Here is a 23797-nt window from a genome sequence, read left to right on the forward strand (position 1 = left end):
CTTCCTTTGGTAATGGGTTTCCCCCAGTGCAGTGCTGGCAATGAAGGAGCTGCAGGTGGAAGTGCCTCACTGCCCATTAGGGCCCTGCTGAGCTCTGGCACTGCCCTGCTCAGCATCAGTCCTTCCCAAAAGCTGCTCTTCTCTCTTCCACCCCACAATCTGCACCACGCTTCTGAAGTTTATTCGTTGCGTAGTGGAACTGAAATATGTGCTGTACAGTGAGACAGTTCCTTGGAGTGAAGTTATGGATATCTCCTCCCGGTCGTTCCCTGCGTCCTGTTGGTCCATTACCCTTCCTGGCACTGCTTCGTCCTCCTGCTGCTGTGTCACTCATGAATTATCTGATGCTGAGAGGTCCACACCACAGTGACCTTGTCTGGGTTTTCACTGATGATGTGTCAAGAACACCAATAGTTCTCTATAAATAAGGAATTTTGGAAACTCCCCAAAGGAAAAAGAGCTTGAGCGAGGGTTGGAAGGTCTGACAGAGCTCCTCTATTGCAGGAGCTGAGCACTTTCGAAAATCTCTCTTTAAAACACTTTGAAAAATGGAATTAGATCGCTGTGTTAATTGTCCTGTTAGTCTGTGAAATAGGTTCAGAGAAGACCCACTCGCTGTGGGGGAGGTGGAGCTCACACAGAGTGCTGGGCTTTGGCAGAAGGGGCCAACTTGGATACAGGCTGAATTCGTGTGCATGAATCATTTATTGTGTTGCTTTTCTTGGTGTTTCTTTTTGTGCTCTTAAAGATATTTCTGTTTTATTCGATGCACTTCTCCTCCAGGCTCAGCTTCTCATTTGTATCTGATGTTGTTTATGTTTGTATTTCTGTACCTTATGAAACATCCATCCAATTCCCGTGTAGCTGATTGTGTTGATCTCTAATACATCATTGGGAATTCACTGTGGATAAAGTAAGGGAGGTGGGATGTGAGCAAACAGGACCCTGTTTGAACACCAATGGCTTTAGTAATTGGTGAGCAGAATGAGAGAAACTGAGGTGAGCTGTGAATAGATTCATGTTTCTGAACGTTTTCTGATATACAAATGCCCTGCTTTAGATGTGCTGCTTCTGTTATGGCACAAAGGACTTTGCTCCTTGGTGTAACTTGTGCATGCAGCAGCAGGTTTGCCAATTGTTTGCACCATTTACACCATGGCAGAGCTGCCAAGAAATGTTCCTTATTGTTCTGACAACTGATTTACACGAAAGCTTTTTTGCAAATTGTTTTGCCTCGTTGTCTAATCGTCAACATTTGATTCTTGAATGTGAAAATCAGCTTGATATGCACTACTTGTGAAATTTCATAATAAAACATAATAGAGAGGGATTATCAAAGGGCTTTAGTAGGATTTGCTCTCATCATTATCTAAGGCTGTTGGGAATATTACTACCCAGTCTTTTACCAGCCCTACAGGAAGAATTGCAGGATATTTGTCCACTTACACACGTTTCAGGAAGACACCCCAGAACAGGACACATGGTGCTAGATTGGCAGCTCAGGACAACCTGTGCTGAGCTTGGATTATGGAATGGTTTTTGTTGTACGTGTGTTACTGTCCAGCCATGCTGCAGGGCTGGGGATGCCCTGCTGGTGTTGGCTGTGGGCAAACAGGCTTCACATCCCACCCCATCCTGGAGGCGTTCAATGGGAAATCTCCCTCCAGCTGTCCATGCAAGCACTGGGATGTCATTGAGTCTCATTTTATACCTCTAGTAAAATGTTCTTCCTGTTGGGAACAAAGTGAAATGTGAAAATTGTAGATGAGTTTTGCCCAGAGAAAATGGCCAGTCAGAAACTTAAAGTAGTTTTATTTCAAGGCAATAAAAACAATTATGTGCAGTTCACAGGATGCTGAAGCTGTTTGTTGTGCAGTGTAAATGATGAACGAAGAGAAGTACTGATGATTAAATCCTGACATGAGAGATTTCTACGTGAATAAAACCCAAGACCTAAACAGATTCAAGACTGTTAGTCATCCATCAGCTCACACCAAAGTGCTCAGCAGAGGAGGGCAAAGTCTTCAGGCATCTTACTTGTGCAAAGTGAAGTTGCTGGCAGGATTTTGCACTTTGTGCAGACTGATGCTGCTCTGCCAAATAAGAGACAGTCAAGAGGCTTTATCAAAGTGGGATATATATATATATATATATATATATATATATGTATATATGTATATGTATATATGTATTATTTCCATGGTCAGGAGCTCATATCAGTGGAACCTGATGGGAAGTTGAAAGTAAGGTTGCAGCCAGCTGTGAACTTGATGTTACCCTGGTGGGAGCTCATTAATATCTCAACAGGTATACTCATGCATTATCTTAATTTGCACATGATCCTTAGGAAAATTGCCTTTCTCAAGTTTTCTAGTGACTGTCCTTTGCTGAGGAGGCTCAGGTGGGCCATTTCATTCATCCTTCAGTAAGATATTGGGGAGAAGGGAGCTACTGCATGGGCAGATCAGTTTTGATGTGTCCAGAGTGGGAGTATATGGGGAGGAAGGTGGATAACTCAGGTTTTACCACTGTGCAAACCCTTCAAAACTCTACAAGTTTATATTTTCTGAGTTGTGTTTTACTCAGAAACACACAGTTCTAGGCCTAATGAAAATGTTTCATGTGGACCCTGCTTTTCCAGCAGCCCAATCAAGAGTGGTGCAGGGATTCAGGGAGAACTTCTTCATTAGCAGAAGAAAATGAGATAAATGAAGAAAAATGCTCAATGTTAAAAATAAATTAAAATTAATTAATCACTGACTAATGCAATGGTCCCAGCATTAATCATTCAGTATTACTGTAATCAGAACATCGGCCAGGGAAGCCATATGAGAAGCTGTGGGCTGTGATGTTTGTCACAATCCTGCTGAAAACGTGAAGGTTGCCTCCTTAGAATCCTGTCTGCCCAGGACCTGCTCCCCTCTGCTGGCACCTTTGCATCCATTGTGGAGCCCTGGGCAAGTTCCTGCCCTGCTGGCTGCTGGTCCCAGCTGCTGCAGTGGAGGAAGGGAAAATTAAATCCTTTAGATGTGACCAAATATCTGTTTGGTTAATTAAAATAAGTGTGTAGAAATGCTCTATTTAATGATTTCTTGTTGAACCCACACAAAACATTACCAAAATTTTGCTCTGACTGCATGACTTCATATTGCTTTCAGATGTCCTGTAAGAGGTGCTGGTAGAGAAACTAATATATGCTCTGAATACTGAAGTGATTTAAACAGCCAAAAGTGCTTAATATTTTATGGGCAGAGGAAAAAAACTTTAAAAAAAAAAACAACCCAAAAGGTCTCCTAAGTAATATAAGCGCTGGAGCAAATTCTGTCAGAGTTTCTCTTTCTGCAGTAGTGCAGAATGTGATCCTGTTGATTTCAAGTTGAAAAAGTAGCTGTTTACAAGTTGGAATACAAGCACTTGCCACAGATTAAAAAATCATAGTTCTTCTGTCCTTTTATTTATAATTAATGGTGCTGCACTGGGCTAAGGCAGCACAGCTCTGGGTGCTCATGCAATTAGCAGCACCCGTGAAGTCAGCATGGTAACTGTTGCACTTAATATAACGCTATCCAGTGGGGTGATGAATTAAGCTGATCAGCAGCTGAGCAGCTCCGTGGGCTGCATTGTACAAAGGAGAAGAGAGCAATCCCAAAATCGCTATCGTGGTGAACGCAGACACCAGCAAATTAGGAACGTGAATTATTGCGGAGGTGCTCAGTGTTCTCTGTGCAACCCTGAGCTAGATGAGAAATCAAGAACCACAGTAAATCAACACCATTGATTTATTTGTGTGTTGAGAGTGGTCCCCAAGCTTTGCTGGCCCATAGGCAAAGCAGTGAGCAAAGAAATCACACTTCTTTGCTGCCAGCCTCAATTTTAACTTCTTTAACGTTCTGTGTCTGGAACGTGTGTCAACAAGTGCCTGCGTCGTTCATAATTGCAGGTTGTTTGCATGACTTCTCTTTGCCTGCTACGTCTGCAGCAGCAGCTCTGCTTTGCAGCCCTGCTCTGGCTGCGGCATGCAGCCTGCGTCCCTTCGGACTGCTGTGCTGGCGCTGCCTGCCCTGACCTCTGTGGGCAGGGAAGGCACTGAACCCACGCTGTAACACTGCCTCTGCTGAGAAGGCAGGAGGACTAATGAATACCCACAGAAATGCTGAGTGGAGGGAGTATGCAGGAGATACTTGGGCTGAGGCATGAAATACTGACCTTGCCACAGCCTAACGATCTAAAATCATTATATATGATCATGTTTATTTATATCTCAAGTCTTTTTTTCCCCCTTCTTTGGCATCTTGAGTGAGAATTATGGAAGGCTCCTTAAATTAAGGAGAAGTCCCAGACTGTTACTCAAACAGTTGCATAATGTGTTTGGGGATTAATGTACTGTCAGCTTGGTAACTGCTCCACAGCCTTTGTTATCAGGGAGAAAATAACCCTAAACAATATCCCAGTCTGTTATACAAAGTAACCCACCGTCTTCCCACAAACAGAGGAAGGCTCCTTCTGGCTTCCAGCCACAACAGGTCTGGATTTCAGTTCTGCTGAATTCAGCATCCAAAGTGACCCAGTGGTGCTCAGCAGAACGCCAATGAAAGGCAACAGTGAGGAGTGGTTGGTGTGGGTTGCAGTGAGTTGTGTGAAAGGAGGAAATGTAATTGTGAACATGTATGCCTTTGTTCTAATTTACTAACTTTGTCTAGTTTTACAACTTTCCGCTCGATTTCAATGGAAAGATTGGTGTTCTGATTTGTGCATTGCAATGGTACGTGGCAGAGAAACGTAGATGGGTGCAAGGAAGATGAACTTAGGCTCAGCAGAAGCTAGATGCTTTAGCTAACTGCTGTGACAAGTGCAATGCATATGTGAACGTGTATATTTATCAGAAATTATTTTTCTCTACAGATCCCACAAATCAGTTATGCCTCAACTGCACCAGAGTTGAGTGATGACAGGCGCTATGATTTCTTCTCACGTGTGGTTCCTCCAGATTCCTTCCAAGCGCAAGCAATGGTGGACATTGTGAAAGCTTTGGGATGGAATTATGTATCCACTTTGGCATCTGAAGGGAATTATGGAGAAAAAGGAGTCGAGTCCTTCATGCAAATTTCCAGAGAGGCAGGTAGGCAACACCCGTCCTCCCTCCCGAAAACGCTGTAGAAGTGATGGATGTTATTTTGTACTAAATGTTATGTTTTTCTGGAACATGTATTTGATTCTAAAGTTGCTCCAGTTCTTTGCAATGCCTCTGTAACGGCTCCTGGGTGCTCTCTTTCCTAAATTGCTTATAGAGTTTCAGAGAATTTGAAATGTTAGTGTTTTTCAATCGTTTCTGGAGAAAATAGAAAGCCCTGAGTCTTATCAAGCTTCTGGTATTCTGCTGGACAGTGTTATATTATGTTGACATGGGTAGAAGACAGATTTGAAAATGCTGAGCTTTTATCTCTCCACAGCTAGAAATTGTTTGAAGGCTGCTTGTTGCTACACATTGACTCGTGTCGTGCTGCTGCTGTGCACGTCTCAGATTGCTGCCAGTGTATTGCTTTTCTGTAGCATTCCTCTTGACCAGTTCTTTTGAGAAAACTCATACATCTTACCTGAAAGGCTCAGGATTGCTGTCCTGGGGTAAGGAGGCATAAAGCCCTGCAGCATGGTGTGAGGCACACCATGCCTCTAGTGGGATGCAAAACGCTTTTCTTGTTGCCTGAGTGCTTCTTTTCTCTTTTTTTTTTTTTTTTTTTTTTTTTTCTTTCTTAAAGGATAAAGCTTTTTTCAGTGTGCTGGAGAACATGTCTTGTGAGTGGGAGATATTCCAAGAGGACAAGGAGATGCTGTGCCTTATGCTATGCCTGCTCAGGCTTGTGGTATAGGCTTGAGCCATCACAATTTTGTTGACGAGAAACCTATTTTTGCAGTTGGCTTTCTGGTTGTGGTTCAGAATGCAGGGCAGACCTGCCCTGGAGGGGTGGCTGCTGTGTCTGTGTGCTCACACCCTTGTCTCGGTAACTTGCTCTTCAGGTGAAATAGCTTTGAATTTCCCCAGAGATGACAAAACATAGGAGGGCTTGGGATGGTATTGCTGGGGATCAAACTGTACATCCACAGCAAGCTGATATGCGATGCTGGATCATTAACATTTGTAAACTGAAACATTTGAAGCAGATCTCCGTGCTAGGAAGGAGAAAGAGGCAGAAGATGTCATCAGCTGTGAGCTGCATAAGAGCCAGCTCCAGGAATGGGCACTGATGTATCCTGGTGTGACAGGGAGGATCAGCAATGTGTCCTCACTCTATAAGAACAAGCCCTGTTGCGCTGCCTGCAGGAAGTGGCAGGTGTCCCATCCTGCAGCTGCCCTGCCATCCCGTTGCAAAAAGCTGATAATACTGAGCCAGAATTCAGTCTTGAATGACAGGATTCACTGGGCAGGTGGGGAAGGGGCTGTCAGTATGGAGTGAGGGGACTGGACAGGACAGTGATGCCCTGTAGCACCCATTGCGTGTGCTGGGTCCTGCAGCCAGTGCCAGGGCTGCAGGGGGTGGGGGAAGGAGCTTTGGAGGGATGTCAGAGCTGTTGTGTTCTGTTGGTATCATGTAGTGAGGCTGTATTTGCATGAATTTATCTGTTCATTTGAATGTGTATTTATGCAGTATTAAAGAAAATGGTTTGGGATTTAATACCATAGGAAGTGATAAACACCAGCGTTCGTTATAATTTAAAATTTACTTTATTTGCAAATATCCACTGTTGCAAAATCTTACAAGAAATGCGTTCTCTACGTCAAGGACAAACTCTAGCTGAATAATACTCTATCACTTCATAGACTTTGGCAGAATTAACTTAATGACTGGAGCTGCTAATGCAGTCAACTTGTAAGTCAACGTTCTTAAAGAATAAAGCATAAACCCACAAGAACACCCTGCATAAAGCAGCTTTGTGTGCAGGGTGATGTAGGCTTTGCCTACCACAGCTCTGTGCCGTGCAGATAAAGACTGGGTGAGGTTCTGAGAGTCCCTGTCAGCACGCTCCTGCTCTTCTAGAGCCCAGAAATGTACCAGGACGTCCTGCCTCGTGGAATGTGGAATCACAGAACTACGGCCTGGTTGGTTGGAAAGGACCATAAAGCCCCCCATGCTGCCCCCCTGCTGCCATGGAGCTCTGCTGCTGGTGTCTGTGGGCAATGCCCAGGGGCTGTGCAGCTCGTGCCAAAGCCTGAGATGTGTGGGCTGCTGGCAGCTGTTGTCACCTGCAGGCAGCTGCCTCGTGTCTCATAATCAGCGTGGTTTGGCACAGAAGGGTTTAGTCCATAGGTACCAGCACGCTTCCTGTCTTTGGAATCCACAGCAAGCTAATTATCCTAAATTCAGCTTTCCGTCCAGACTGGTTTCGGATTCAGCCAAGATCTTAGGAATGGCAAGGATGAGTAGAAAGCATTATCCATGCTCAGTGTTTAAATGTGCTCTGGTGTATAACGACTTTGCTTGATCCTTTGAGTTAATAATTCTTCACAAAGTGACTTTTATTATGAGTGCTTCAAGCGAGTTTGAATATGTCATTGTGGCAGGGGATGAGGATTTGAAACATGCTCTGCAGTCTGTGGGATTAATAAATTAGAGAATGCTCTAATTACGGAAAATCTAAAGGACAATTTCAGATTATTAATGAAACTACTGAATACTCAAATTTCAAAGATTAATTCATCTTTGATTTTTTAAAAGATTAATCTGTACCAGAAGGTTAATTGCTATCTGTAAGATATATATATATTGAAGTCGTTAGCAAAAAACCACTTGACTGCCTCCTAACAGATAAATGAAAGATCCAGCATGCATTTATCCATCTTTTCCTCTCCCTGAATTCCTCTCCCCAACCTCCTTGCGGAGGTTGCTAGCCCTGCCTGTGGTAAGAGGATTGGAGATTGATGATCCTTGAGGTCCCTTCTAACCTTGGGCCATTCTGTGATTCTCTGTAGTTGCCTGTTTGCAGATCAGTGCCCTGGCAGCTTTGCTGTGCAGCAGTGTGTTTTAACCAGGCACCCAGGTCCAGCTCCTCCCTTCTGCTTCCCTCAGCTCTGTGCCCATGCTGTGCCCATTGCCCATAGCTGGGGCAGCTCTTGGGCTTGGCTGGGGCTATGCACAGAGCAGAGCTGTTGTATCCCATAGAGAGGGCTGCCAGCAGCCATGGGCAGTCTGCAAGCCAGAGTTCATCCAGATGTTGTTCTCAGCCACTTGGAAGGGATGGAAAAGGCAGATTCTGGAGCAGCACATCATTTTGCTTTGTGTTCCAAAGATGCAAAAAAAGAGATTAAAGCCCTCGTATCGGAGGGCTGATGTGATTATTATGTATACTGAAGCTTTTCCCAACAACTTTCAGTTGTGGTGCCATGTCTCTTAAAAGGCCGTCACCACCTTGACAGAAAAAAAAAAGGTGGAATAAACTTTAATCCGCTCTCGCATAGGAAGCGCAGCATTTGCAACAGTCTCTTCATCTTCTTTTCCTTTTTATTCTTTATTTTTTGCTGAAGAATTTTTTGTAATATTCATTAATTCCTCTCTTTCCCTGATCCTCGATGCCGTGCAGCAGCCCTTACATAAGGCTGGGACAGCCTGCACAGCAGGGCAGCCGGGCTGGCTCAGGAGGGGAAGAACCATCCACAGCCATCTATTGCCTGGGCAGAGAGGGGGACCATGCTGGTCTGAACCCTCTTCCTCGTAATGGGGTTTTTTCCAGCAGTGATGTTGGCCGGTATTTCTTTCCTATCCTTGCCTTTCTTTTTATCTTGTTTTTCCAGATTTATATTTGCTAGCAGAAAACATGCATATGCACACGTGTATGTGGCTGTATGAGATGCGTTGCCCTCACGCCTGACAGATGCAAAGTGTTGCTCCATCAGATGAGTCATTTTTTGGAGTGCCATTAAAATCTGTGCATTAAATGTATGGAAGTTGACATTCCACCCTCAGTGTCTCACACAGCATTTCTCTGGGCTCCTGTAGGTCTGTGCAGCTGTCTATTATGGCCCTGAATCCATATTTTTTTAGTAGAACTGTGCTGTCTTTGGGAATGCCGTTAGCGCAGATTATCACTGGAGGACATGAGAGAGTTAAATCATTGCTGGGAGGGAGCTGTGCACACTGACAGTATTCTGAGGGAAGGGAGACTGTTCTGCCAGCATCTCCAGTAGAGCACTGGTTCCTACTGCCACGGAGAAACTCAGGATTTCTTTTATCATGCATTTAGATACTAATAAAACAGCTCTCCTTTTTGTATCCGCTGAAGCACTGCTGTCTGCTTTTAGGATGCGTACTGTAAGTAGAAGTGCATTGCCACAAACACTGATGTGAAACGTGGGCTTTGGGCAAGCTGCTCTACTGGGGGTGTCCCACACACTGCAAGGATTGGAACCAGGTGGTCCTTCAGACCCCTTCCAGGCTCAAATACTCTGTGGTTCTATGCAGTTTGAAAACTGTTGCTTTCCTTCCCGTGTTTCTGAAGTAACAATTGTTTTGTCATGTTCAGACAGTTGGGAAATCTCTGAAGTTGTACTAACTCGTGTTGTGTGCTGCAGTCTGTTGTAGGTTTTGTACTACAAGCGTTGCTTCTGTTCTGTTCTGATGCTGGGACAGCAGCAGTGCCTTTACCAAGGTCTTCCTGATGCTGTTTTTAGAGATGCAAAAGCAACAATAGTATTATTTCTAGAATATTCAGCACTCCTGAATGAAATCTTGTCAGGTTTGTGCAAAACACAGAAATTTCCATTTGGTCTAGAAGCTGGTGAACACGCCTTGGCTGCCAGTGTAACCATGAATCGAGACTTGTTCCATACCTTCACACCAACAGAAATGCAGATATAATTCACAGAAGGGTTCTTCTTATACTGTGAAGATCCAGTAGAAGATGCACTGGATTGCAGTTGATTAAATATTGTCCTGACAGTGGGAAGGAAGGAGCGTCATCCAAAGCACAGCGCCAAGCTGCCGCCGTGGCCGTGCTCTGCTGCTAGAGGCAACCTCAGTGAGAGCAGCAGGCAGCCACGTCCTTCAGGCTCTGCTTGGCTGCTGGCTTCCCACGGGTGTTGGTTAGAGCCCAAGCAGGTGTCTGGATTCATGGGGAGAATCCCTCTGGATGTGGCGGAGCTGGGATAGGGCAACAAGGTCTGAGTTCTCCTTTTGGAGCATCTGTGTCTCCATGGGGGATGCAGGCACCAAATAAAAGCATGAGATTACAAAAGAGAAGCATGAGATTTTACAGAGAATCCATGTGTTGGTATAAATGCCATGGGTGTATTCTCCTGTATTTTGTCGTTGCTTGAAGGTAAATGCATGGCATAAGTGTATGGAGTCCTTAGGATCTTGCTCAGGGTGGGAATTAGAAGCACGTGGTTTAGGTGCCCAGAAATCCTGCAGCCCAAATAGTGGCTTTATTCTGTGCTGAAACGAGTTGGGGTCTGAGTAATTCTTCCTGCTCAAATAGACTCGCATGAAATCAATACGGTGGAGTTCGGGGAGAAGCAAGGAGATAAAGATGTGACACTATGACTACCTCAGGGTCTGCTTATGTGAAATTTGAGACCCATTCCGTGCTGATACACGCAGAAACTTTTCTGCTGTCCTCCTGAGTGATCTCACACAGCTGCTTTCCAGGCTGCAAAGAATTCAAGTGTTATTGGAAAGCTGTAACAGTCTGTTGTCACAGTTGTGGCATAAGTCACTTTAATGATAATATCTGCCTTTTTATGGCATTTATTGAATGTTCTGAGATTGCTTTTCAAGGAGCGGAGTAAAATTGAAATAGCAAAGTCTTGTTACTAAAGAAATAACTGCCGGCATCCCTTAAAAATGTTACCCCAAATTTAAAAAAAAACACTGCTTTCATGGTTATGTGAAATGTATCTTGTGGATCAGTTGAAAATAAATGATTGGTTAAGTCTTTGTTATTCCAAAGCAGAGCGATGTGCTGTTGAGCCTTTATTTTTACCAGTCAAGTTAGCCTCAGGGGATGCTCCTGCGCCTTGCAGTGTGCATGTCCCACATTACCCAAGTGAAGGATTTGGTTTGATGTAGATTTTTTAAGCTGTTCACCCCTCATCCAGCTGCTTTTTTTCATTTGCCTGTTGAAAGGTTTCCTACATCTCATGGGTAAAGTGTTCCTCTAGGTAAAGGTAGCAGTACAGAGCAGGAACAGAGGAGTGAGAGCCTTCGTGTTCGTTCTGCAGCCATCTGCTGGGGAGAAGAGAAGTCTGGGGGGGGGGGGGGAGGGGGGAAGCAGTGATGGGAACATTAGGGGAAGGGAGAATAAATCAGTTAATGCATATCCAGAAGCTTGGGGGGAAAGTCCTGCTGAAGTTCAAAAGCTGATGTTTTGGGTAGGACTGGTAGTAGGGGCAGAGAGGAGTTGGGATTTATTGAACAATAAGAGGAAGGGAGAAGTCTGTGGACAACAGGGCAGGTGTGACTGTTATGGAAGGAGAGATGAAGAGCTGTGAAATGAAAATTGATAGAAGTAGCTGCGGTTGGAAAGATTGAATCACAGCGGGGAAAAAATCCATGAATAAGGAAGCCTTGCCATAGAGCGTGGGCTAGAAAAAGGTATTTATTTCACTGAGAAATTAATGATTTCAGAAGCAGAGCTGAGTTTGGTTCTGAGGTAGAATTTCTGTCCAAAGCTCATGTTTTCTACCTGAGGACAGTGCTGCCAGGCTGCTGCTGAAGCCTCCAAGCACTTTGTTCCTCCCCACGCCTCCTGCCCACCTCCCAGCACCCCAGGGTGACCCCAACGCAGCTTCAGTGTGAAGTGTTTTGTCTGCTTTCCTGGAGGAACAACGTGCATTTCACAAACACCTCCTGCTGAGGCGTCCCCTGCTCTCATTTCGACTTTCCCTACAGAAAATAGAAATGTTATGATTACGCTGAGCTCATCCCATGGGATGTGTCCATTTTATAGAGTGGGATAAATGTGTTGGAACATCGTTTTGGACCATCTCAAGGTGCAGTTCTGCATCTGAGGGATAAGATAGAATCAAACACAGCAAGTTACTGCTGTTTCTGTCATGGAAATTTGGCATCTCAAGAGGAAGTACAAAATATCGCCTCATCTTACACCTCTCACACTTGCCAGTCCCTTTCACTTCTTGCTAATGCAAGGAACAGCTTTCATAGCCATGGGGGAGCAGCAGCACATAAATAATGCTGAGCTGCGTCTTCCATCACGCGCCCTCCCCTTTCCTTCCCTCCCCTTGGACTGCAGATGCTGACAGGCACCCCGAGCCCTTTGCTCTCTGGGGGATGGCTCTGTGCATCGCTGTGATCTCCATTGCTTGCCTGGCCCAGCCCTGGAGCCATGCAGACCTTCCTTCTGCCATCCTCTGGTGCAGGAAAAAAAAAAAAGATCAAGCAGAGGATAAATAAACCCACTTAGCTAAATTGTGGCAGGTATGTCGTCAATTGTGATCACTTCAGTTCATCCTTTTTTCTTTACATGTTTGCAGGAAAGTTGATTAGTAAGACAGTGTTTCAAGCACTTTGGGCTACTTGCTGCTCGCATCATTAGCAGCCTTACAAAGATTTTGTATGTATGTCATTGGTGATGAAACAGAGTAAACTTTGAGTAATGCAGAGACAGCTCAAATGTGTGGATGCTGCTTGAAGTTTGAATCAGATTTTATGCTAACACTGTGTATTATTCCACATAAGTGAGCTTATCTCCATACTAACGGAAGATGGGAATGCTCTGCTATGTTGCTGTTTGTCTGGAGGAGCACAGATATGACACAGATGAACTCTGTATCCAGAATTTGGCTGGAAAATAAGGCATGCTGTGCTGTCTCTGCAGCCTGCTCAGCAGGAATCCCTTGCAGGACAAGCTGTTGCAGCTCCTGGGGGCTCCAGAGAGAGCGAGGTTAGGCTGATGTGGGGTTTGGATGAGCTGATGGAGCAGCTCAGCTGCCGTGCTGCTCCTCAGAGCCACCTGTGGCCATTACCCTCTGGGATTCTGTTCTCAGGCTGTGGGGATGGGCCATCTCAGAGCTGCTCTGTGCAGTCCATCAGGTGTGGGTGTTCCCTGCCAGCAGCTCGATGCTTTCAGGTGGCCGCCCAGCAATGGAAGGTTTTATCTGGATGGACAAGTCTGCGTGTGGCTATCAGCCTGCTTTAGTTGAAGAGAAGTTATAATTTAATTCCCTGAATGCATTTAGTGTCTCCCCATAATTTCACTAATCCATGTGTCTAATCAGCCCTCTAATTGGCTCCCGATTTATCTTTTGTCTGTACTTTGTCCTCCTGTAGCCTGATGTTTCTCCTCAGATCTCCCTTCTCCCTCTGCAGCGTCTCGGTGCTGCTCTGCAGAGCAGAGGCTGTGCTGTGCAGCTCTGGGCAGCACAGTGCTATTCTGCAGTGGCTTAAATTCTAGCTTCACTGTAAAACAGTGTCTCCTCTACCTAGATCAGTGCACCAGTGGCACAGCTACACTGGTAAAAAGGCCAATTTAAAGACGATGTGATCTTTAGGCTTGGCATTAGCTGGAGTTATGGTTATTTCTAATGCTTGGGTTCCCTCCCCGGAGGGGAGCTGTGTTGAGATGTGCTGGTTGGGGCTTCGTTGGGCAGTCCTGCAGGCGAACAGCTGCCCTGACAGGCAGGGTGTTTGTAGTGTGGGAATCCCAAAGAGAGCAGCTCTTCTGCTTTGAAAATGAAGGCTTTTGCTGATACGACTGTGCGTTGAGTGCAGGATGAGGATGTGGAACAGCAGGAGGCTTATTTGAAAGCTTTTTGCTGACTTTTCATTGCTGTTTATATATTTCTTTTAGAGCCATTTTTATATCCAGGCGAAAGAAAGTCTAGACAGATTGTCTAAAAACTTTTATTAGCTAATTAAGGTTATATGGCGGGTGTATCATTGCTGGGTAATGTGTGGACTCTGGGTAAGACGGGCTTTTGCTTTGTGGCATGTGCCTTTTGCAGAGCACGCTTTTATTATTCCCTGCGATTGCTCTTTTCATGTTTCAACGTCAAAAACAAGTCCCAGTTGAATTCTTATATTTGGACATCTGAATCTATACGAAGGGACTGGAGAGCCTTGATTTTCTCCAAAACACTGAGCATTCGTGGCTTCCATTAAAATTGATTGGAGATGCAATTGCTCCGTGCACACAGAAATCAATCTGGCCTTCAGCGGTTGTCTCCACGCTGCGGCCTCAGCATTCGTGTGTGGTGGGAGATTGACAGCCCTGAGAGCTGAGCTCTGGAGCTGTAATGCAGCAGCCCGGTGACATGTCTTATCAGAGACTAAATCCCAGAAGGAGTCATGCTCCCGGAGAGTAACACCATTCACTTTGATAAATAACTCATCCCTCTGCTGAGCCTGCTGGTTTATTGCTGGGGAGTGTTTATTTGGAGCTTGGGGTGAGGTGTGCTTTCTTTGGATGTTGGCTTATTAAAATTGGTCTTACTTAACCAGCTCAAACTGGGTGATAACAGTGCCTTGTTCCCCTGGAGCCAGGATGAATTTCATCGTAGATGTTCCCACTTTCTACTGAGTTCCCATTCCCCCTCAGTGATTGCCTGAATGCCTGACTGCCATTTCTTGTGTTCCTGTGAATGTTCATAGCAGCCAGCACTCATCTCAAACCTCCGATTGCTGTAACCGAGTAGCTTTTATTTATTAACATCAGGAGGGAAGACAGAGAAGCAGCATTGCAAAGTCACAGCCAAAGAACGTAACACACAAAGCTGTTCCTTGAAATAAACATCTTTGAAAAAATCTCTACAGAAGCTCCGGACTGCACGGCCCCCGTTGAGGTTCTTCACACTCAGATGCCCTGTAATGCCAGCGCTCTGTAAGATGCAGTAAAAAAGCAATTAGCACTTTGGAGTGCTTTGCAAAATTTTATTAGTCTTCTGCCTCTTGAGGCTCTGGCAAAAAATTGCTGTTTTACTCGAGATGTCTTTGATGCATTTTTTTTTTTTTTCAGACTTTTCCAAAAACGAATACAGGAGATGAAGCTGTAATACAGTCAACCCAGCAACTTGTAATCCTACTTCCCGAGAACTTCAAAACTCATTAAGCTCACTTCTTTGCAAAGACATTCCATACTCCTCGTCTGTCTCTCTTTTCTTCTGCTCATCACATCTGTGCTTTCTATGTGACTCCAGATTAAGGGCTGCAGGAACTTCAGTGTCCAAGAAGGCCATTCTTTGAGCTTGAGAACCAATTCTTCTGTTCCATCATTGCCGTTTCCTCACTTGCTGGAAAATAGGGAACAAATCTCCAGAGCTAAAAACAAGAATAAAAGGGGCCAACAATGCAGTTCCTTGCAGTGGGAGATGCTGCCCAATTGCTGCAGCCTGGGACTGTGCCCAGACTTCTATGGCAGTGTTCTGGTTCAGAGATTGGTGCTGAAGGACATGGACACTGATGAGTGAGGCAAGGAATGACTGCTTTCCAGGGTACCCATCTTCCTGGTTTTGGGTGGGATATGTTCTGTTCTTGGTGGCCATCACTGGGTTCGGGCTTCTCAGAGAGCTCCCCCTCATCATCGCACCCCACAGCTGTGGGGGGATGCACCCACATTGGGCACAGGCAGCTCTGAAGGCTCAGACCCGCACTGCAGGCAAACAAGGCAAGATGAGATCGTGCCCGGTTTTGCTGTTTGATTTTCCTGTGAGATTTCAATGACCTCCCTAGCACAAAAAAAGAAAGCATGTTCTTTTCATCGTTGCTCCGATTCTAGTAGGTTTCAAAGCAAAACCTGTGTGGTTCTTGTCAGTTTCAGAAAGCCTTTCTTAAAGCAGAATACTACTGATTAAGCTTTAGTGACATATTTTTCTTAAAAGGAGCTAGGAATCGTAAACATTAAAGATGGGGAAGATGTAATTTGGGTGTCATTAGTACTTAAGCTGCTTTTCTCTTTCATAGATGAATGCACACAGGTGTATTAGCAGCTGGGTTTGAATGTAAGATTTTTCTTGCCCTGTCCTATTGCAAAAGTGATTTAAAATGCTTGGTATTGAAAGCTTATTTTCCAGCTATGTCCTGTGCTCATCTGAGTAACTGTGTCAAGGATTGGTCTCCATCCAAGAGGAGCAGGAGCTCTCTCCTTTCTTTTTCAACCAGCCAGACTATATGGAATGTTGCTTGGGATGGCAAATCCATCCCAAACTGCTCCCCAGCCCAAGGCTGGCAGTGCTGGCAGCAGTATGCAGCATGAGGGCTGTGGGGTTGCTCTGGGCTCCTGCGCAGAGCTTCTGTGAGGGATTTGCCTCCGATTTTGACTTTCAGTTTTAAGGAACAAGCCTACAGTTACCTAGATTTACAGCTTTCCTTCCTCCCTGCTCCAGAAGCAGACTTCAATTAATTATGGTGTCCCTTATCTCTAAGAGCATCTCTGCAGCATAGTAGCACCTGCATAAGCACCCATGAGCCCGCTGGTGGTGTGGGGCAGGAGGGATGTGTCTCAGTCTTGTCTGTAAAATCACAGTGATGGAGCCTGTAGATTTGTGCCTATGTCTGTTTGGACAGAAAAATGGTGTCCAATTTCTTTTTCAAGTTTAACTGGTGCACCTCATCTGTAGTCTTGTTTGCCGTGGTACAGAATTCATCAGCTGCTGAATTACAGAGGAGTGCATTACTAGGGAATTCATCTAGCAAAAGACTCACTGACAGCACAAAATATGCAAATAACAGTGATAGGGGAAACCAGATCTGGAGACAAGATCAGGAAAGTGCAAAATCCTAAATATTCCATGCCATAGTGTATGACAGTGACATGATCAGACAGGGAGCCGCATTATTTTAACTAAGAGCCATACTTAGAACATTAGAACATACTTAGAACAGCCTGGGAGAACGTCATCTGGGGAGAGAAATTGGCCTAAGTGGGAAAATTATCTCCTCAACTTCTGATTTTCGTGATGCAACATATGGACTGGGGAAATGCTTTTCAATCCAAGATCCGTGCTGTCGTTACAACAGTAAAGTGCTGGGCACTGTGGCTGGAAATGGAAAGGTTGTTAGGCTACTTTAGTTAGAGGAGCATCACGAAGTGTTTGGTCATAAGGGTTCATAGATGTGGTCACTGGCATTCTAGCACATAAGGAATTCTGCAGTTCCCAAAGCATGTATCATACTTGTGAAAAGCCACTGTTAGTTCCATGAGTAACCTTCAAAGTTTAATAAAGGTAACTATCTATAGAGGATAGTGCAGGTCTGTGAAATAATACCTTTCCATTTTCAAGTTGCAGCAGCTGACACCAAGTCAAGAAAGGTAATATCTTATTATACAGCATCTCAGTTTCATATCTCAGGTTTTCCTCTCTCTTAAATACATGTAAATTTTTAGTCTTTTTCTTTAAGAGGAAAACTAACTGGGTTGCCAAATGGAGCATCTTCCATGGAAGGAGGCTGGGTGCTGTGCTGCCTGCTTGCATCTGGAATTCCAGTGCTTCTGCAGGAAGCATAGGAAATGTGAAAGGAAGAGCAAATTGCAGATTTTCTGTGCTGTGGTTGCAGCTGTATTCACGACATGCCTTCATACAGCACAGGGGAGGTGGGGTCACCATCCCTGGAGGTGTTCAGAACCGCAGAGATGTGGCACTGTGGGCAGTGGGCATGGTGGGAGGGTTGGGGCTGAGCATGGGGATTCTGGAGGTCAACCTTAAAGGTTCTGTGGCTCAGTGAACGTATAAATGACCTCAGTTGTGGCCTAGTGCATCTCTTCTCTGTGATGTGAACAGTGCTGGTATCACTGTGTTAGAGGAGGAAGAACAGAGGCACTGTGTGGGTTTCTCAGGATGTCACTAGGGGAACTGCCAGATAAAGAGCATGAATATATATATATATATTTCTAAACTGAGCACGACTTGGGAAAACTTAAAGCTTGTATGTTTAATTTAAGGAATATCTTACTGCTGACATTTTGCTGTAAGAAATGGCAAAATGCAGAAATTCAGCCAGCGTTCTCTTCTAGTTGCTCTGGGGGCATTTCTCTCTTGGTCAGGGCGAAGCTCCAGCTCTTGGAGCCATTTGGGAGGTTTCTAATCCTATTACAGAGAACGGCGAAAGTTTTCCCTGCAAGTCTTTACACATCCTTATCAAGTTTAAATGTCTCATTGCTTTGGCAGCTGATGTTTTTCTTGAAAAATTAACTCTTCTGTAAAAATGACATACTTTCAGTGAGATAAGCCATTTGATTCTGTCAGTTTGTTTCTAAGCTTCCTGTCCTAAATCAAATACCTTTAAGGGGAAGTAGTTCAGTCGTCGGATGAGATATGTACATTTCTCATTTCTGTATTATTTAAATAAGACACAATTATACTTCTCTTCTTTGTGTAGATGCATTCTTTTTACCAGCTAAATCATTTTTTATGTAACCATTCAAGGAGCCACATCTTCTACAAAGATAAAACAAGAAAATAGATGGGCAGCAAAATGGTCAAATGTGGAAATGAATTAACAGGGAGGGGAACAAGAATGAAATCTGACCTGTGATTTTGCTCTTAAATGTAGAATTTCTCTAGAGTTCCTATAGGTAGTCACTCTTTTCTTATAACTAAGTCTTCCATCTCCATTGACTCAAATCTTCTGTGTCCATGACAGAGCCCTGTCACTGCAAGAAGGTTAACAGCACTGGGAATAACATGATGGTGGTAAGAAGGTAGATGTTGACTGCTCTTGGTAAATAATGGGTTTTAACTTGGCGTGTGGGCATGGTATCAGTCCCAAGGCTGAGGCAGGGGAAGCTGAATGCTGCTTGTAACAGGAGGTGAGGGCTCAAGCAGCAGCCATCCGTCCTGCAGCTCCTGCTGCCTTCGCTGGTGGTCACCGCAGTATCGTGAGTGTCATGATGTGGTGTTCAGAAAAGGTTTCTTAAGCATAGGAGGGGGAAATCGGCGTGAACAGTGGTATTTCTGTCCTGGTGTTGTGCACACAGATAGGAGCCCTGTCCTTCCTAACAGCGTGTTGGGAAGGATGGAGGCAAGTGTTCACCCACCAGGCAGCCCCCAGGCTGCTTGCAGCAGAGCAGTCCTCTGTGGAGCAGCACAAGACTGGGGAGAGGGAGCAATGCAGTTAGACGGATTATAGAGAGCAGCTCAGTGTTTCTGATAAAATAATTAATCTAACTTCTGTCCATTTTCTGCATTCTTTATTCCCTAATGCAGCCATCCCACTTTGCTTTCAAGCTAGCGGTGCAGCTGAGAGGCCTGATTAAATGGCAAGGAAGCCTTCTAAATGAAAGGATCCATATCTAGCTACACTCATTATCAGTTCCAAGAAATTAAATCTACCATAAATGATTTACTCTGAAGCAAATCAAATAGACATTGGAAAGACGAAGGGCAGAGTGACCGTAAGATTGCATCTTGGTGGGAGGAAGCAGCGATTAAAAAGAAACAAAAAACCCCAGACCTGGCTTCCACTCCCACAGACAGCATCCTTGCCTAGAGTCTGGGCAGTTACCCTTGTGCTTGCCTTGAATATCCTGTAAGTTGTGCAGTGGTGGAGGACGCGATATTTATCTCAAGGAATCGGAAATCTTTTATGGCTGGCTGTTCCATAAGGCACTCTAACACTTAGGTTTTGTCTGTATGGGTTGCTGTTCCCCTCTGCAGATTTATGTATTCATTTTTCTTTCAAGGATGTGAATATAAAAACCTCTAGAAATTCACCTTTGCTCTCACTGAAGACAGACATAAACAAGAAGCTCAGAGCAGCAGCAGCATTCTTCCACAAGCTGTGGTTAAAAATAACAGAGACAGTCTGTGTGTGACATGCAGTGACTTCTCATCTTCTGCTTTCCTGTTCCTCAAAATTTGTGTGTATACATTGCTGTGTATCTCTCTTTTCCACTCTGCCTATACTTACATGGTGCACTTGGTTGCTCCTCATCCGTGTTTCTTAAATCTATCCTGTGCACAGTGCAGTTCCCCTGGCTTTGTGCCTTGCATGTGGAGATGGGTACGAGGAGGGTTTGGTCCTTTTGTCAGGGATACAGAGTTGTCACCAATCTGGAGGACATGTGGAGCTTTAGGAGAGAGCTGCAATGTTAGGATGTGCAGGAACACTGAGAACATGTTGCACACAACATATTACGCTGCCCTTGTGCATGTGCAGGTTGGTTCAGCCTGCTGCTGGGCAGGCTTCCTAGAGTAGGTGATGCCCTTATGCTTAAAATAATAATTAAAACCATTTTAAAAAGGCAACTTCCCCAGCCTCTACTTCATTATTTTTAAGATTCCATGCTGCATGCTGTCCAGAGCATCCTTGGGCTTGTTCCAATCCAGCAACGATAGCATTTGGTTCGGTATGCAGTGCTGGGGGAAGCTGGATGTCGAATCTGTAGCTCTGGTGCAGATGAAATTCAGAGCTTTGGCCAAGTTTTTCAGTGGAATATTCCAAAGCCAGCTGAGGTCAAAAGAAGTCAATGAAATTTTTCACTGTGCTGTTTCAGCTTCCCCAAGGGCAAAGTCAGAGCGATGCGGGTTTACTTCGCATTTAGGCTTCCAAATATTCTCTGTTAGCAGCCTTGAGGCCCTCCTGCAAGCTGTGGTAGAGCAGTAAAGCTGTGGTTATTGGGACCTAGGCACCAGATGCAGTCACCTACAGCGGCCCATGCAAAATCACAGCTTTCTAATATGCACTGATCCTCCTCCTGCCTTCCTCTCAGAGCTTCCCATATGTCTGTTTATCTTGCATTTTATTTTAAGTTTTAGTTGGCCTTGATTCAGACGTTTTTAAGAAGTATGTAATTTTTACTTTAAGCTCATTTTTCAAGCAAAAATGATACAAATATGGAACTTTGTCATACCTCAGTGCATGCTGATGAAGTTTTGATTTGCTCTGGCTGATCTTGAGTGTTAAATTAGCCTGAAGGGAAGACCCAAGGCAGGAAATTTCAGTGCTTTTAACAGGAAAGAAAATACAGGATTTGTTCTGAAAACTTTCTGTATTCTTCGACCCATCCAGCAAGGTGAAGTCATGCAGTCTCCAATGCACAGATTGCTGCGATGTGTTTGTTCTGAAATAAAAGCAGCCAGATTGCCTGGACTGTCCAATGCAGGAATTCACATTCATTCCATTTCAATTCCCATTTTCAGGTGTTAGTTCATATACAAGTGACGAAGGTTCTCACTGGTTGCTTGGTTAGGTGGGTTTTTATAGTTCCATTTCTCAAGTCCAAGAAAAAAAAAAAACCCAAGAAGATATTTTCTTGTAAAAAGAGCTTTCTGACTGCCTAGATAGGCTGCTTTGTGAGAAGGCTGTCAAGAGCAGACCTCGGTTCTCTCCTTGCATGGATGAGCCCCAAGACAAGCTTCTTCCCACATCCTTGATTTTCTAGTGGCTTTCTTTCACGTACTTTATGAAGAGTCTGATTTACTGCTGGGGGAAGGAGTGAAGGATGGGGGTTCATTGTGCTCTATTAAATCAGAGCTGGTACCTTTCCATTTCATGCTGTGTTTTGTGCATGTGCATGGTTACTGATGCATACGACTTCCAATAACGATTTAATAGGGGGAAAGAAAGTCATTGAAAACAGAGGGTTCTAAAACTTCAGCATCAAGCACGTCTGAAAATTTGTGAATGCTTCCTAGAGTCAAATGGGCAATAAAAATAACAGCGCAGGGAGAAGTAGGGATTGGTCCTGAGAGACACTGAACTCATTAACCTAAACTCATAAAGTATTTAAGCACCAAATGGTGCTATTAACTCTGGTGGACCTGCTAACCAGGTTAACATTTCTGCCCTCCTGGGCCTTATCATTAACGTTGCTCTCCATAAAGCGATGCCTATACCTGAGGATGAATCAATCACTGCTCTGCTCTCCGTGAATATCTACTCTGTTAGGGGTGTAGCAGTCAGAATTTTGTACCAGTAATTACAATGCAAAGGGCAACGCAGCTCTAACTTGGAACAAAGAATGTTCCTTCACCTGTAGACTTTCTTATTGTATACATACATTTATATACGTACAGCTTTGTAGCTTTGTATAATCTTTCTCTGACTGGTGTTAATTGAATTAGTTATGCTGACAGAGTACTGAAAAGATTTGCCTGTGGGAATTTCTCTTCAGTTTTGAGTCAACATTTGATTCACGGGATTTTGTTTTCATTACTGACTTCTTTATTAAAGTAAACAAGATTACTGACAGCGAATACCTTGCAAGCCTTACAAGGAAGGACAGAACATGCCAAAGTGAGGAGGCTGAGATGAACAGAGGTGGATTAAAGCTTCTGCACTGTAATAGGTACAAACATTACTTTGGCAAATGTGACCTTTTTGGATTGTTTCCCAGTGGGTTCATCCCTTGGCTCTGCCATTCCCCAGCAGCAGTGAGAGCCAGCCGTGGGTTAGGGCTCTCTGCCTGCACCCAGTGAGGGTCTTCACAGACTGTAACAAAACCGAATGTAAGCCTAGCCTTGGTTTTGTAAGCTCTGTGGTAATTTATTTCTCAAGACTCGTTTTCCTGTTGCGTCTTCTCCAGTTTTTAGTTGCGTGGTCAGTTTTTAGGGTGGTTTTGGTTCTTTTGGTTATTTTCAGTAAAACCTCCCTAATGTCTGTAAACACATATGGGTTTGAACTTACGAAATGCTGCCCATTGAGTCACGAGCTGAATATCAGTAAGCTGGATAGAGTGCTGGAAGCCAGGACTCAGCTCCAGGCTTGTCACTCAGACCTCGTGTTTGCTAGCCCATGGCTCTACTTACAGAGCCGTTCTAATCTTTCTTCTGCCTTTGAAGCCTGGGGAGCAAAAGGGATCTGGGGCTGACCTCCCTGTGGTGTGTGCTGTGGAGATGGGGATCTGCAGGAAGAGTGGTGCAAAGTACAGCTGTGCAAATGGCTGCTGTGCAGACAGCGTGCCCTGAGTGTTACCAGCTGGATTGTTCACGTGCCTTTTGTACAGGATGTTTTTTTTAATCATATATATATATCAACTAAATTAACCAGAGTTTCTTTATTACTGAAGTTGATTGAAAGCATGGATGTGAAAGCAATTGCTCTGTGCTGCTTTGGAAATGGTGGGCAGGTGAGGCTGCCATTAAATTTTAGGCAAAGCAGGAGTGAGGCAGCAAGAAGAGGGAACAACAGGTCTGTCATTTTGAAGGATTAATTTGTGGCAGTTAGAAAGTAACTCAGTAATAGAAAAAAGCTTGGAATCATTTTGATGCTTGTCTCTTCCTATCTTACTGTGTTTGCTTCTTGCTATAAACTGATCAACCTGGACAGGGGATGAAGGGGAGCTTCTGTCTTCTCCTTCCCTTAGGTCAGAGATGGCCGTCCCTAGATTGAAGCTCTCTATTGTCACATTAGTGTAGAAGAGGAAGATTTATGCCTCAGTACAAAATAATAAACCTATCTAATTGTTATATACTTCTGGAAAAAAAAATTGGATCTGTGAATTTGGTTTACAAATTGGATAAACTTGGAACATCTGTTCAAATTTGATGTTTCTAGCTACTGAGGAGCTTGATAACCCAGCAAACCATGTACATTTACCTCGATGTTCCACAGAAATAGTGAAAAGCTGTGGTGCTTTCTGTACCAGGCACATTATTATGTAGGTCAACTAGGATCTGGATCTGTTATCACAAGTGACATTGCTGGAGAAAAATCAATGGAAAATAAAAGGAGCCTTGAATAAGAATAAGAATATCATAGGTACTGACGTTGTGTTTAATCCAGAAACAATTCCCTCGGCACCAGCACTGTACTTTCCTTACCTCACCTACTAAATAACGACAGTAAAAATACCAACTGCTGTTCACCTGAAACAAATAGATGCTTTAAAGTAGCATAAAAATAGGTAACTGCTA

At 44.3% G+C, this 23797-nt stretch overlaps 2 protein-coding genes across 5 annotated transcripts in view; one reads left to right on the top strand and one right to left on the bottom strand.

Annotated features, from left to right (window-relative positions):
• Positions 1–23797, bottom strand: part of OXTR (oxytocin receptor) — a 465983-nt gene that overhangs the window by 126365 nt on the left and 315821 nt on the right. The window lies entirely within an intron of this gene.
• The window catches only part of GRM7 (glutamate metabotropic receptor 7), a 219935-nt gene that overhangs the window by 70023 nt on the left and 126115 nt on the right, over positions 1–23797 (top strand). For all 4 annotated transcript variants that reach the window (XM_052678347.1, XM_052678345.1, XM_052678346.1 and 1 more), the window contains exon 2: positions 4903–5119. In XM_052678347.1, the coding sequence (XP_052534307.1) occupies positions 4903–5119 (217 nt within the window). The remainder of the gene's footprint in view (positions 1–4902; positions 5120–23797) is intronic.

The sequence above is a fragment of the Tympanuchus pallidicinctus genome, unplaced genomic scaffold (assembly GCF_026119805.1).
Source record: "Tympanuchus pallidicinctus isolate F22 unplaced genomic scaffold, pur_lepc_1.0 scaffold17, whole genome shotgun sequence".
Taxonomy (NCBI): domain Eukaryota; kingdom Metazoa; phylum Chordata; class Aves; order Galliformes; family Phasianidae; genus Tympanuchus; species Tympanuchus pallidicinctus.